We start from the raw sequence: 15515 nt of genomic DNA on the forward strand, positions 1-15515 counted from the left end.
ATTAATATATTATTAATATTTTATAATCACAAGGAAAGATGTTTCAGTATCAACATGAGCTGGTTCTGAAAACGCAAGCTCCAGAGTCCCTAAATGAGCAAGAAAGAACAAATGAGCGAAGCCGTCCCTACTGGACAGCGTTCTTCCTTCGCCCACTTGAAAGTCAAATCTGAAAGAGTTCTGACAGACTTGCTGTTTTCTTCAGTGCCAAGAGTATACAATAGACTTTTTTTTGACAAAGCTCTTAAAATGTTTGGACATTCAGATGGACTGAGTCACGAAGCTATACAAATACTGCACACCCATTTCCACTGATGCTCTACTCTCTCTCTCTCTCTCTCTCTCTCTCTCTCTCTCTCTCTCGGAAACAATAGCCGATTTTCTATGTTTTGGCAGAAGGAAAGAAATATTTTGAGTAGCGTTGTGACTTGTCTGTAAAGAGGCAATGGAGGGGGCACGGTTTGAAAGTGGGAGCTGTCCCAATGGCTTGCAGCCTCTGGGTGGGAGATGGTATTTCTTATTGCACGGGACTGATGGGTTCTCCTTCTGCTCAAGGTAAGTCCTACATTGGTGCTCAGCCTCAGGTCACATGAGCTCCACATGTGTCCTAGAAGCTGGGTAGAAGGCATGTTGCCAGAAGTGAGGCAAAGTTTAAGTGTGAGTGCCGGGGCTGTCTGCACATGTGTAGGCAGAAGTAGGCAGGGGAGTGGACAGAGAGGTAGGAGGAGTGAGTACAGGGAGAAGGGGGAAGGAGACCAGAGGGAGACAATGGGGAAAGCATATGGTCTCAATGGCTTCCTCTCACTCTTCCTTGTTAAGATTCAAACCAAACTGCATCCTGCATACCATTGTTTCACTGAGATGTCAAGATAATTGAGACACGTTGCAAACTCATCCTTGCTCATGCTGCAAGCAAGCAGACAACTTCAAGCCTGGACATCTCTCCACAGTAGCATTTTGGTTTGCTCTTAATGACAGCACATGGTCTAGTTTGAAATGAGGAGAGCGAAAGGCCCAAAGACACAAGCCAGTTCCTCAGAGGAAAGAAGGAGACGAAAAGAAAAGAGACAAAAGACTAAAATCTCCCTAGATAGAGAGTGTCTCCCTCTCTCCAGATGCCTCAGTGGATGGATTTTCATTTCCTGCCTTGGGGGGACTGAAGATCCCCTGGTCTGAGAAGGCAAGTGGGTTTCAGAACATGAGCCACAGCAGTTTCTTGGAACTCTTGGCTCAACTGCCTTTTAAAAGTGTTTTGGGGCCGGTGAGATGGCTCAGCGAGTAAAGGCAGCTGCCACCAAGCTCGATGATCTGATTTAGATTCCTGGGACCACATGGTAGAAGGAACCAACTCCTGAAGTTGTCCTCTGATCTCCACATGCGTGCTGTGGCACATGTACACACACACACACACACACACACACACACACACACATAAATGTAAAATATTTTTTAAGTGTTTTGATTTCTTCAGGTTCCAGCAGGGTAGGAAATGAGAGCAATCTGCAGGGCTAATCTAAGCTTCTCTACCTCACCTTGGGATTGGGTGATTGTTTGCCACTAGAGCTGCCTTGTGCACTGGAAGATGCTTAGCAGCATCCCCAGGTGCCCCCACTCAATTCCACTTCACCCCTCAAAGTTGTATGAAATAAAAATGCCTCTAGATGTTGCCAAATGTTACTTGGAGACAAAAATCAATCTCAGTGTTTTTTTGCTACACACTCCCTAGGTAAGTAGCCATTGACCATGTGATCCCATAGAATTTGATGAATGCTGACAATCTCAAATGACCTTCCATGAGAAACCAGAAAAAGACACAGACACCCCAGATGAGGGAAACCTTTAGCCTCACAATATTGGCTTATGCCTTATGGAGCCATAAAACTATTTGAAAGTAAACTTGGGGTTCCCAATTTTAAAGGGAAAATCAGAACAGAAGACCGTCTTCACTTGACCCTGGGATTATAAGAGGAGAAAACAATAGAAAGACAACAAGATCTGATGTGCTCTCGAGGTGTGTAGTTCTGCACAGAGGGCCTGCAGCATCTCTTTTCTTCCAAGGCTGCAGAGGGAGCCTCTGTGTCCAATCCGACCTGTCCACAAAACACTTGGCATCATATGGTTTGTAAGGAGTGTTCAATTGTTTAAGTCTCAGGAAACTGAGAGCAGTGTTATAAATGACTGTCCCTTGTAGTTCACAGCCAAAGAGACCAAAGGAGGCACAGAAGCCTGAATTTCCATTTTTCTTGAATGGAAAAGGGCTGTAACATTGTGTGCATTCCTTAAAGTAGATCCCGTCAATGGCTGTACAAATTGGCTCTGCAGATAAGATCATACGTTCTCATTTCCACCTGTCTCCTGTCCAATGGGCAGAGAGAGAGAGAGAGAGAGAGAGAGAGAGAGAGAGAGAGAGAATACATACATGTACATGGACAGGACAATGGGTGGGGAGTGATAAGGAGGTGCAGATAGCAGATGGGGTCTAAATACGATCAAAATATACTGTGTACAATTCTCAAAAATTCAATTCAATTTAAAGGAGAGGAATTTGGCGCTCAGTGACCGGGTCTGTTGTTCCTTGGGACAGTACAATGATTTATGATTTCAAAGCCTGAGAATTTCAGAAGCCACGAAACATGAAAAGAATGAAGTCTTCTAAGTCAAGAGAAAGAAAGGAGATGACTCTGTGGTGCAGTGAGCACTCCTCAGACTCTGAAACACAACTCTGAAAGCTGTCAGGGGTAAGCATGGCACAGGCCCTTGCAGACAAAAAGGGTTATTTTATCCAAATTATTCCCCCCCATTGCTGGGGAAAAGGGACCCATTTGTAATCATCAAAGGAATGCTGACAGACTTGAAATGGGATTACACTCTATTATACTCATCCGAATTAAAGATTTGTTTTGGAGATCATTCTTAGATTTCCTCCTCTCTGCGCCTCCAACCCCAAATGAAGCCATTTGTATTCACGGGATGTCTGAGGCAGACGTGAAATCAGACTGTTCACAAACACACGCTTCAGATTCAGTGGCCCCAGTTGTGAATTTTAATGTTGCCTGGTTGCCTGGTTTAGTGTTTCTCTGTGTTTGGAAAACTTGGCTCTTGGGTTGAAACTACTAGCCCCAAGCATCAATTCAACTTCTAACTTGTTAGTATAGAGAAAGTTCAATGTCAGAGGCTTCAGTGCACTAGGGACACAGGAATTGGAGAGGGTGTGAGCCAAAAACATACATATGAAAATATAAAAATCTGCATTTAGGCAGAGTTGTCTGGCAGGTCTGTGAGCACACTGCTAAACATTCAGTTCTAAGCTCTGTGGTTTGGTTATTATTGAGGCTATGATTTGCCTAGTCTATTATTTATCTTTCAAACTACTTTGATATGATTTTTATATACATAAGCCCATGAAAAGCAATGGCAGGAGTGACTTTTTGGAGTAGTGCTGAATTATACCTGGCATCTGGTACCTTTAGAAGGCTCTCCTGATTTTCCTCACAGAGCTATCACTGAATAGTCACCCTGGAACTGAAGTCCATTTAGGGAGGAGACGTGAGTACCTCAGGCTGGAAGTCATAAGTCAGCAGAGGAGCTCAGGTTGGTCAAAAAGGGTCTCATGAATTTAGATACCAAAAGATACCTATCTGGACTGGAGCTGCAGCTCAGTGGCAGAGTACCTGCCTAACATGCATGAAGTCCTGGGCTCAACAGCCAGAACATGGTGAAAAAAGATCTCTAAGAGCACATCACACTTAAGAGAAAGAGAGATTCACTCTAAAGTATGAAAACAAAGCAAAGAACATGGGGAAAGTGCATTGGAAGCTGTACCATGACTGTTCCTCCTGCATTCCTTCTAGACTTAATGTCCTTCATGAGTACAACCTTTCGTAGCTCTTTCAGCAAAGATTTATTGCTGGTAAATGTGTCTTTATTTCACACTCATTGGAAATTACATAGCTGTGGATATAGTTCTAGGCCGACAGGTCTTATTTTATTTTATTTTTGTTTCCTCAGAACCCAAAAACTACTACTCCAATATCTTGTGTCTCCCAGTGTTGTTGCTGGAAAGACAGTATCTATAACATTGCTTCCTCTGTTTGCTTTATTATTTTTTTTTATTTTAAGTGTTTGAATGTATTGCCTGCATGTATATAAGTGCACCATGTTGTGCAGTGCCTATTGAGGTTGGAAGAGGGAACTGGATTCCCCTGGAACTGGAGCTATAGATGGTTGTTAGCCACCATGTGGGTGCTAGGAATCAAACCAAGGTCCTCTGCAAAAGCAGCCAGTGCTCTTAACCACTAAGCTGTCTTAAACTGCTTTTAAGACAGTTACCTTGTATTTAGTATTTTACAGTTTTGATATGCTATAGCTACAAATTCTTTACTTGGGATGTTTGAAATTGAATCACCAATTCTTGAAAATTAATTCTAAGATTCTATGACTTTGAGTGTTACCTTTCCCCCATTTTCTCTATTCTGTCTTTCTGAAGTGTTGATCAGCGTATGATGAACTTTCTCTCACATGCTATAGGTCTATAAATTTTCTTAACTTTTTTCCAATTCTTTATTTTTTCTGTTTCATCCTGAACAGTGTCTCTTGTATATTTTCCAGCTCACTGTTTCTCTCTTCAGCAGTGTCTAATCCACTCCTCAACCTATCTACCAAGATTTTTATTTCAATATGTCTTTTCATGTTAGTAGCTACGTTTGGCTTTGCCTTAACTGTGCATTCTTTTTCTTGGTGTCCTTTTGCTCTGTTGCTCCATTCTCATTTGGGGGAATTCCCTCTTTCCATTCTGAAGATCTCTGTGGTTGCTGCTGCTGTTGCTTGTATAATGTTGTCTGCAACTTTATGTTCGTGATCAGAAGAATTTCACCTATAGGGATCTTGAGGAGCCTGTGTTGCTGGTGTTTCTGTGCAGAAAGCATCTGTGTATTATTTTTGCTGGGCATTTGGGATAGCTTCAATGTCTTCTCAGTTTGAGTTTCCCAGTAAAGGTAATATGAATTAAAACTCCAGACTTTTAAGGAGGCAAGCCTCTTGTTACAATTGTTTAGGATTATTGGGTGTTTTTCTTTTCCCCTCCAATCCTGAGCCTCAGCTGAGACAATTTTCTTTTTCATCTTTCTTTCCAAAAGCTGATTTGGTTTTCATCCATCCTTTCAGGAAGGTTATGACATCATGGCTTTCTATAGAGATCTTTATTTCAACTCATCCACTGGATCAATTCGCTGGTCTAGGATCTTGTGTCATCCCTTTATGCACCTGTTATTCCTCGTAGCCAAGACCATTGCACAGCCCCAGTGCACTATGGGTTGGTGCTAGCTAATTTCATGACTCTCTTTTCATTTTTGTTCTCTGGATGGTTCTTATCTTTTCTTATTTATTTAAATATTTTATTTTATTATTATTTTTTATTTTATGTGTATACATTCATTGCCTGCATGTAGGTAAGTGCACCTGTTTCATGCAATGCCCGCGGAGGACAGAAGAAGCTGTCGGATCCCTTGGAACTGGAGTCACGGACAGTTGTTAGCTGCCATGTGGGTGCTGGGATTCGAACCTAGGTCCTCTGCAAGAACAACCAGTGTTCTTAACTGCCGAACCATCTCTCCAGCCCCCTTTTCTTATGTATTTAAAGGCTACTTGCTCTGTATGATTCAACGATTCTAGGTGTTCGGGAAAACAATCTCAGAAAAATCATAGTTCATGATCAATAATTATTTGGAGGTAGATGATGTTACTTTGAGTGGAGCATGAAATAAGAAGTAGATGTAAAGATTACATCTACTGGGAAAGATTAGGCTCTGGTCATTTAAGCTGTAAATATTATAGAAGTGGCATTTCTTCAAACGACTTGAAGGTATGTTATTTTCTTCCATTAATATAAGAAAACTTACTAGATTGCCATCCTTAAAAGTTGCTTAAGCTCTTCATTTTTAAACAAAAGTTATGAGGGTGAAATGTGAAATGGGCTGAAACTCTTAGAACAACATCTGAAATACAGTGATTCATTTCTTTGCAAGGGCTGATTTGCTTCTCATCAGATAAACCAAAGGTGTTTTTAACTCGACAGTGTTGCTCACTTGTGCTGAGGGAAGCCAAGTGAGGAGGGCACTGCCTGTGCTGGACAAGAGTTTGAACTGGAGACAGCCACACGGAGGGACCAGCAAAGGGCTCCCCTTCTAAGGGAAGGCAAAACTCATTACAGATCTGTCACTGGGTCAGCGCCTTTCCCATCTGAGCTTCTCCTTACAGTGCTACAATCTTAGTGACTCCATGATCTATGTCCTTAAGAAAAGCTATTTCTGGGCTGCAGAGATTGCTCAGTGGTTAAGAGCACTAGCTGCTCTTGCAGAGGACCTGGGTTCAATTTCTAGCACCCACATGGCAGTTAACAACTGTTTTTAACTCCAGTTCCAGGGGAATGAGACACTTTCTTCTGACCTCCGAGGGCATTGCATGACCCGACTATACTTGTATATACGCAGGCAATACACTCACACATATAAAAAATAAAAATAACAATATATATATTTTAAAAAAGAAAAGCTACTTCCTCCCAGAAAGACACACTCACACCAGCCTCATGAAGACAGTGACTGAAGACCATAAAAGTTCACAGAGCCCCTTGCCCTACTTTCTTGAGATATTTCTTAGTTCAACTGATAAGAGTGTGGACTTTTGAAACAAGGTAGGAACTAGCTTCAAATCCTGTCTCATCTGGGGAGAAGCAGGCAAGGCAGGCGGGAGGCGTGGATATTAAGGCAGGGGCAGATGTTCTCTTCTCGCGTTACTCTCAAACTGCTGCCTTTTCGAGAAAGCTGACATACCAAGATGACAGGATGGCTGGGAAGACCAACAACCTCTATGTTTTCATAATCATGACTCATCAGCAAAAAAAAATCTTTTGAGAACAGATCTCTAATATACATATATACTTGTTTACAAACTGCACACTGTTCCATTGTCAATGTATATGTTAATCACAAATAAAACGTTTTTCAAGAAGGAAAAGCAAATACCACAAGCCCTCCAAATCCACAGGTTCCATATCCAAGCATCCAATATACTGCAGATCAAAAATATTTTTAAAAATGTTGTGTCTAGCTGGGTGTGGTGGCGCACGCCTTTAATCCCAGCACTCGGGAGGCAGAGGCAGGCAGATCTCTGTGAGTTCAAGGCCAGCCTGGTCTACAAAGTGAGTTCCAGGCCAGCTGGGGCTCAGGGAGACCCTGTCTTAAAAAGACCAAAAAAAAATTTTTTTTTAATTTAAAAAGTTGTGTCTGAGGGTTGGAGAGATGGTTAAGCAGTTAAGAGCACTGGCTGCTTTTGCAGAGGACCTGAGTTCAGTTCCCAGCACCTAGATAGCAGCAAACAACTGTCTGTCACTCCAGTTCCAGGGGAATCCAAAGCCCTTTTCTGACCTCCACGGGCATTACATGATAACAGGTGCACTTATACACATGCAGACAATACACTCGTACACATAAAATAAAAACAATAAATAATTTTTAAAAATTGTGTCTGGATTGAGTGAGTCATGGTGGAGCATACCTACAATCCTAGCATCTAAGAAGTAGAGATAGATGCATCCGGAGTTCAGAGTCATCTTCAGATAGCTACATGGTGAGTTTGAAGCCAGCCTGGTCTACATCAAACCTTGTCTCAACACCCCTCACGCACGTACATTGTGTCTGTACTAAATGGGTACAGATTCTTTTTCCTGTTATTATTCTCTATTTTTAAAACTTTTATTAGAAAATGTATTACAAATGGAAAAGTAGTTACCAAGAATAATGGTATTATCTCATTCAGCATGTCAAACAAATCAGTGTCCAGGCATGTCTAGTTCCCACTGCTCTATTGATATGCTGGATAGCTTAGTTGCCAATTTAACACACTTGGGTTAAATGATACATTATAACAACTATTTACATAGCATGATCTTTGGGATATTATAAGTAATCTAGAGATGACCGAAAGTGCACAAAAGGCAATGTGTAGGTGATATGCAGACAATACATCCTTTATATGAGAAAAGATATCTGAGGATTTTGATGTCCGTGGAGATCCTGGAACCATTCTCCAGGAGATCCTGAAGAATGACCAGAGCATTCTCCTAAATCCCAGTGCATCACCCATGACCAAACCCACTTCAGAATGCATGGGAGACCTGTCTCCTCAGTGGGCACCTGAGACAGTGGTTGCTTCAGGAACCATCTAGAGAGGCTAGGAAAATTGTAAAAGCATTTTTGTTGGTTTTGTTCCCTCAACACCATCAAAGCTCAAGCCCCAGCTCAGTGTCAGGAGCTGTTTCTGCTCTTTTAGCTGGGTAGTTTTGGGCAAGTTAGTTACCATCTCTGAAGCCAAGTTCTTGTATATAAATGAGACTAATTCTTACCACAGAGTTGCTATGTGGTTGAAATCAAATAACACTGAGCTCAATTAATTTTTACTCCTTTCTTTCTGTTTCTTCCCTGAGACTGCTGCTAGGCTGGCCTTTCCAATAAAGCACCTGGGAGACCAAAGCCATCAATAACAGGACCCACTTGTGAGCTGAGACATCGCCTCTTCACTACAGAAAGAGACTGCAGGACATTTCTCAGATGTAGTTGCTTTCCATGGAAACAGACGAGCGGTTTCAGACACTTGATGTTTCTTCTTCCGTGGGAGCTGGGTAACTTCAGACACAGTCTGTTTTTCTTCTGTTACAAGCTGCCTTTTCATTCCATGAAAACTTTTAAAGCAAAGATAACTCCTGGGTCAAAGGACTATGTGACTGTGACATGATAAAATGCAGACAGGGGTGTGTGCATACACGTGTGTGCACCTATGTGTTGGGAGGCGGTGAGGAGCTGGGAAAACAGCCTTGTCCTTCCTCGTCGTGAACCTTGGGCTAATGGGGAAAGGTACTCCAACCAACCATACTGTGGGTGGACTGACACATGGACAGGAGGCAGTTGTGTATTATGACCACTTACACGATGCTTCTCAACTCTGAATAGATCTTGGAATATCCTGGGGAATTTTAAAAGAACCCCAATGCCTGGCTCTCTGCAGGTCAATTCCATCAGAAGCCCTGGAGCACAGCTGCCCACCAATACGTTTAGTCTCCTCAGGTCATTCTATGTGCGTCCAGGGTTATATACTTTCTGGGAGCAGAATAGGAAAGTTTAACCTCTTGAAAATGGACAGCTATTTTCAAGGGATGTGTCCCCCATCCCTTCCCAAATCAGGACTTGGCCTCCAAGATCCACTGTATCATCATAGTCCTTCATCCTGAAATTCTGACCACTGAAATATGGAGCTGCCAGTCAGATCTATTGTGCAGGCTGAATTGTGTGTCACCCAGGTTCATTTTAGAATATGACTATATTTGGAGGTACAGTCTTTTTTAATTTAATTTTTTTTCTTTTCTTGGAGGATCATCTTTAAATGGGTGATTAAGTTAAGATAAGGTCATCAGTGTGGGCCCTGATCCAACCTGAATAGTGTCTTTAGAAGATGAGGTTAGAACAGAGATATACATAGAGGAGTGAACACATGAATGAGAAGCTGGCTTTCTACAAGCCAAGGAATGAAGCCAACAGGTTGATCTTGGAGGTCCAGCCTCGCAAACTGCTTTTTAAAAAAGAAATATTTATTTAATTTTATTTTTAAGTTTTTGAAACGGGGTCTCCCTGTAGCCCAATCTGGCCTAAAACTTGCTGTGTAGACTAGGCTGGCCTTGATCTCACAGAAATCCACCTGCCTCTGCCTCCAGAGTGCTGGGATCAAAGGCATGCACACCATGCCCGGCTCATTTAATTTAATTTAACTTAATTAATTTATTTATTTTTGTCTTTTTGAGAGAGGGTCTCTTTGTAGCCCTAGCTGGCCTCGAACTCACAGAGATCCGCCTGCCTCTACCTCCCGAGGGGTGGGATTACAGGCTAATTTTTTCACATGTATTCACATGTATTTATTTTGCTGGGAGGAGGGCTGTGTGCCCGCCTACAAGTGTGTGGAGATCAAAGGACAGCTTCTGAAAATCAGTTCTCTCCTTCCACCATGTGGGACCCAGGGATTGAGCTCAGACCATCAGGCTTGATGGCAAGTGCCTTTATCTTCTGAGTCATGTTACTGGCCTCCAGTCTTCCAAATTGTGAGGAACTGTTTGTGTGGATGATGCCACCCCTTCTGCAGTAGTTTGTTATGGTCGCCCAAGCAGACTAACCCAATCTAATAGCAAGTACCATCCATAGGGAAAAGCATAGCGCTAGTCTGGGGCACCACTGTCACACAAAGACCTTTCTTTGAAGTCTGGGGTTATCTGAGGACAAGGAAGATGGTACAGGCAGTCACTATTACCCTCCTCTCCATCCCCAATCCCTCTTGCTTCCTCTCATTCCTTGCTTCACCCCCAAACCCAGATGATCCAAATGTGTAAGCACATGGTCAACACCACTTTGCTCGAACTCAGTAGCTCTCTGGGAACTCAAGGATCCTACTTTCTTTCTCTCCCTCCCATCCCTCTAGTTCAAGACTTTGAACTTCCTTGAGGGGGAAAAAAGATAGGAAATGAGAGAGAAAGGGAAGAAATGAGGAGGGGAGGAAGGGAAAGAAGATCCAGTTTGTCCTCATCAGAGAAACAACAGAGCAAAGCCATACAAAAAGAATCAACAAGTGGGCCCTCGAGATGGCTCAGGGGCTAAACGAGCTGGGCAAGCCAGATGAATTTGATCTCCAGAACCCACAGTCCTCTGACGTCCACAAGTGCTCTGTGTGCTTGCACTCGCACAGATCATGCGCAGACATGCATACAAACAGTAATAAACAAAATAAAATAGTAAAAATATTTTATTTATTATTTTTATTTTATGTGTATGAGTGTATTGTCTGCATGTAAGTAGGTGCACCCATGTCATGTAATGCCCTTGGAGGTCAGAAGAGAGCATCAGATCCCCTGGAACTGGAGTTATAGACAGTTGTCAGCCGCCATGTAGGTGCTGGGAATCCAACCTAGGTCCACTACAAGAGCAGCCAGTGCTCTGAGCCATCTCTCCAGACCCCAAAATAAAAATTTTTGAGCTCGCTGGGCATGGTGGCGCACGCCTTTAATCCCAGCACTCGGGAGGCAAAGTCAGGCAGATTTCTGTGAGAGTTCAAGGCCAGCCTGGTCTACATGGCAAGTTCCAGACCAGGTGGGGCTACAGGGAGACCCAATCTCAAAAAGACCGAAAAAATCATTTTTTCAAACTCAACAAGTACAGTCACAGTAAACTAGCTCTAAGGGCCACAGGGAAGCTGCATTCTAAAGCAGGCAAATGCCTTGCTTTTTATACCTGAGACTTCAAAAGACACCTCACCCTTCTCTCAGCTCTTTCCCCCAGACCCCAGCCTCCTGTCTTATTCTCCAAACGAGGATGATGGGAATGGCATTATACTTCTGCTTATTTTCTTTAAGAAAAGAAATCAGTGATCACTTCGGACATCTCTATCTGAGAATACAGAAAAATGAACAGAACTCTCTCCTGAGAAGAAACTGGATGAAAGCCAGGAGTATCTGGGTATGGGCTTAAGGTTAAGAGGCACTAACTTTTCAAGTGCCACTCTTGTTTTCTTTAGGATATGCTTTAAAAATTTTTGTATTAAGCCAGGGAGAGTGGTGTACACCTTTAATCCCAGTGCTTGGGAGACAGAGGTCGGCAGCTATCTGTGAGATCAAGGCCAACTTGGACTACATAGAGAGCTCCAGGCCAACTGAGGCTACAGCTGTCTCAAAAAAACACCAAAATTAAAAATTTGTCTTACATGAATTTATTTATTTATTTATGTGTACATGCACTCATATACATGCCACAGTGCACATGTACAGATCAGAGGACAAGTCTCCTTTGACCACGTGGGTCCCAGGGATGATCAAACTCAGGTCACCAGGCTTGGTGGCAAGTGTCTTTACCCACTAAAGCCATCTTGCCTGCCCTATGATATGCTTTTAATACAGAGGTGATAGCCTTGCAGTGCCCTCTATAGCCTGGCAACTCAAACATCTTCAGGGAAGAAAAAGAAGGGGGTGTCAGGGAGCCTGGGCCCTAGCAGGCTTAGAAGTGATTATTAGCCCAAGTCATGAGGATGGAGAGGGAGGAGGAGCCACCACACGGCTTCTGGGTTATTAAGAGATCTGATGCTAGAATCCCCAGGGCAAAAAAAAAAAAAATCAATGACCCGGGAAAACGGACACCAGCTGACAGCCTCAGGCAGTAGCCTGGGAAGTTGGCTAAAGAGAGCAGGCATGAAGTAACTTTCACAAACCACAGTGCTGATCTGGAAGACTCTGTACTATACAGACTATGATTAGGGCCCACTGCATTCTGGAGCTTTCTTCATGTGGATACATCATCCTCTCTTCTTCATAGGGCAAAAGGGTCCAGAACTCCCTCCATCTTCCACCCCTTTCTGCTGTTTCCCTTATTTAGAAATCAAGTGTCTGAAATGTCAAACATGTTCCCTAGCCCTTGGCTATTGTGGCAAGGCTAGGGGGTGGGGACACTATCTCAGTGTAGACTTCTATTCCACTTCTACAAACTCCCCCAAACTCATAAAACGGGAACAGGCTTGCCTGACCCTGAAAGCAGGCAGTACCCTTTGAGGCCACAGGAAATCAATCACAAGATCGGGATCTACTGGACACTCAAAGTGTCCATTTTTGAGTTTAAGAATTTCCCTCTACACTATCTATAGATCACATGACTAGGGGATGGGGGATTGTTCCTGCAGGCTGACTCAGTCTGAAGCTAAATGAGAAGATGGGAAAACCTCACCTTTCTTCCTGAGATTTTTGGACATTTTCCCAATCCCACACTACATAGAACTTAGGTTTAAATGTGAATGTGCCTATGGTTTGGGAGGACAAGACCACAGGTTTCTTTCTGGTCCCTAGAGAGCAACACCTGTGAGAGAAAGACCTGGCAATACCACCACCTACTGCTGACTCTGGGAGTTAGAAATCCTGGAATTTGGGGTTGCATGGGAAACAGAAGGAAAAGCCTTTTATCAGTCTTGAACCATAGGAGAATCTGTATCCAAGCATCCCAATGTCATCTCCATTTGACAGCTCAGATCTACTGTGTGTCAAATTGCTACACCCAAATAATTTTCCAGACTTGGGTGGCAACCTACATACAGACTGTCACAAGTACTGGAACTGCTTCTCTAAAGAAACAAACCCTTAAGAGTCTATAATCTGTACAAAAACACAGCCCAATGGTTACAATGCAATTTGCCTAAAGCAATATTTGTTCTGTTGCAATGATGTCATCAGAAAAAGGCTTGTCAGCTTTCAATTCTTTACAATAATCAGAGCAAGACAGTGGCTGAACTCAGAACTTAAATCAGCAAATACACAACTTTTCTAGAAGCCAAGGAAGTTCTATTACAGAAAACAAAAAGAAAAAAAGTCAATAGTGCTTTTTAAAAAAATCCCGATAAATTTCCCCAGCACATTTTACCAGAGTTTTGATCCTCTGAGGTTTAATTTTAAGGGCATTGGTTTGCTTGCCAAATAGGCATATCTTGGCTTTCTTGGCCAGGCAGAAAAACACTGCCTTGATATTAAATATTCAAAGCAAAGAACCCCTGACCTAAGGGCTCTCAGCTAACAATGACACTCTGTGTAAGCAAACCAGAACTCAACGTCTACACTGCCAGCTCCCCTGCCATGCAGTCTATTTCATAAACAAGATTGAAGAGTGATTCTGTTTACCACAATTATATTGGGTCAGGGGGAACTGCATGAAGGGGCCTGTCAGAGTCTGTATAGCACGGCCTGGGCAGATTTCTGGAGAAGGGGAGTGTGGGACTCAGAACAGCTTCCTGGGCAGGCTGGGGAAAGATGCAGTCCTCCAACCTTGCCAGATGAACTCAGGGCTGTTCCAGTTGCAAATACATTTATTACATTGAACCTGTGGTCCTAAAACCATCACCAGTCTTTGACACTTCATGCTGCCCGTGCCACACCTGACGCCTCACACCTGAGATCCTTTGCAAGCGCTTGAAGAGATCCTCCAAAGTGTTGGGGAGGGGGATGCTGGCCCCTTTGGGCTGTACAATCACCCCCTGAGCACCCTCTCTGCTCCGTCAGCTTCTCTGAGTCTCTCCTGGCATCTCCACCGCCTGCATTCCCTGAAGGCTCTCTCCCTAGCTGCCAACGTGCACTTTAGAGCCAGCGTGCCCCGAGCTAGTCTCCTTACGCGGGTACCCTGGAGCCGGGCTGAGACACACCCTTACCAAGTGGGTGGCAAAGCCAAAAGCAACTCCTGGACCACAATCCCTGTTATCTTCCAGCGCTGGGCTGAGTTTGGGAGTCTTTGGTGAACACTGGAGGGTCAGGGCTGGGTCACTGATGCCCAGGAAATTGACAGGATCAACAGCACGGTGAGAAACTAAACATATCACGTGTTCTTCTTTGGGGAGGAATGGCTACCCTGCTGCCACCCCACTCTCAACCATCTAAATGCCAAAGGCTCCCACCAGGCAGGAAAACTGGTTGGGAGTACGCCTCAGCTTTAATCCAACCAAGTCGTCCTCCCACGATACAGCACACGTGAGCAACAGTGTGGGAATACCGGCGCACCGCGAGGAACGGAGCTCTTACCGGAGAAATCCGCGAGCGCTGCGGTCTCTTTGGAGCACACCAGGACCGTGTAGTAGAAGAGGCGCAGGAGCTGCCCGGGAGGCTCTACCTGCCTGCGGAGGCCAGGATGCTGCGCTGGTTGCGGCGCGGGCGGCTGGCGCGCGTGTCCGGGCAGGAGCATGGTGCCGGGCGCGGGCGCGCGGGGGCTCGCAGACCCGGAGGACCGCGTCACATGGCGGCGCGAGTGGGTGGCCAGCGGTTCCGCGGCCCCCGCCGCCTCCTGGTCCAGGCTGCTGAAGCTTCTTAAACGATCTCCGCCCAGCCCGGGATCCCCAGCCTAGGGGAGGGGGCGGAGACCCGGGGCGGGGCGAGGAGTCCCGGGAAGGAGCCGCGTAGTTTCCCCCGGAGGAAATCTCTGCTGCTTTGGTGCGGTGGGAGGAAGCGAGGGGGTGCAGCCCCGCGCCCCGGGAGACTGCGCAGGCTGGTCGCGGGTTCAGAGGGTGTCCCCAGCAGCGATTCCCGGCTCTGCGAGACTTGAGCGCCTTCTACGCCCGGGTCCCAAGGCGGGAGGTGGCCCGGCACGGCTGGCCCAGCCTGCGCTGGCCCTGCGCCAGCCTCACCCCGGAGCAGTTCGCCGGTGCCCGCCCGTGACGCACTTTAGAGCCCGCGCCACGCGTGCAGCGTGGAGCTGGGACCGTGCGAAGATGGGGGTCCCGGGGGCGCTGGACCAAGGCAGTACCATCCCAGCCACCCGCTGCGCTCCGAGCGCAACCACCAAGCGCGCAAAAGTCCCCATTTCACCAAATGTGGAGAATGAGCCCCGGTGACCTGCCCAGACTCTGGCAGCCCGGACCAGATCGAGCCGTGAGGGGTTCCAAACCGGTCAGAAGGTTCCAGATCT

General features: G+C 45.1%; 1 protein-coding gene across 2 annotated transcripts in view; it reads right to left on the reverse strand.

Moving 5' to 3' along the window:
* Positions 1–14901, reverse strand: part of Eva1c (eva-1 homolog C) — a 96976-nt gene extending 82075 nt beyond the window's left edge. Inside the window, exon 1 of one of the 2 annotated variants that reach the window (XM_008835978.3) lies at positions 14636–14901. In XM_008835978.3, coding sequence (XP_008834200.1) covers positions 14636–14795 — 160 coding nt within the window. In that variant the 5' untranslated portion in view covers positions 14796–14901. The remainder of the gene's footprint in view (positions 1–14635) is intronic. The other variant, XM_008835979.3, reaches the window with a different exon arrangement.
* Between the last annotated feature and the right edge of the window lie 614 nt (positions 14902–15515).

The sequence above is a fragment of the Nannospalax galili genome, unplaced genomic scaffold (assembly GCF_000622305.1).
Source record: "Nannospalax galili isolate Female #2095 unplaced genomic scaffold, S.galili_v1.0 scaffold136, whole genome shotgun sequence".
NCBI classification, from domain to species: domain Eukaryota; kingdom Metazoa; phylum Chordata; class Mammalia; order Rodentia; family Spalacidae; genus Nannospalax; species Nannospalax galili.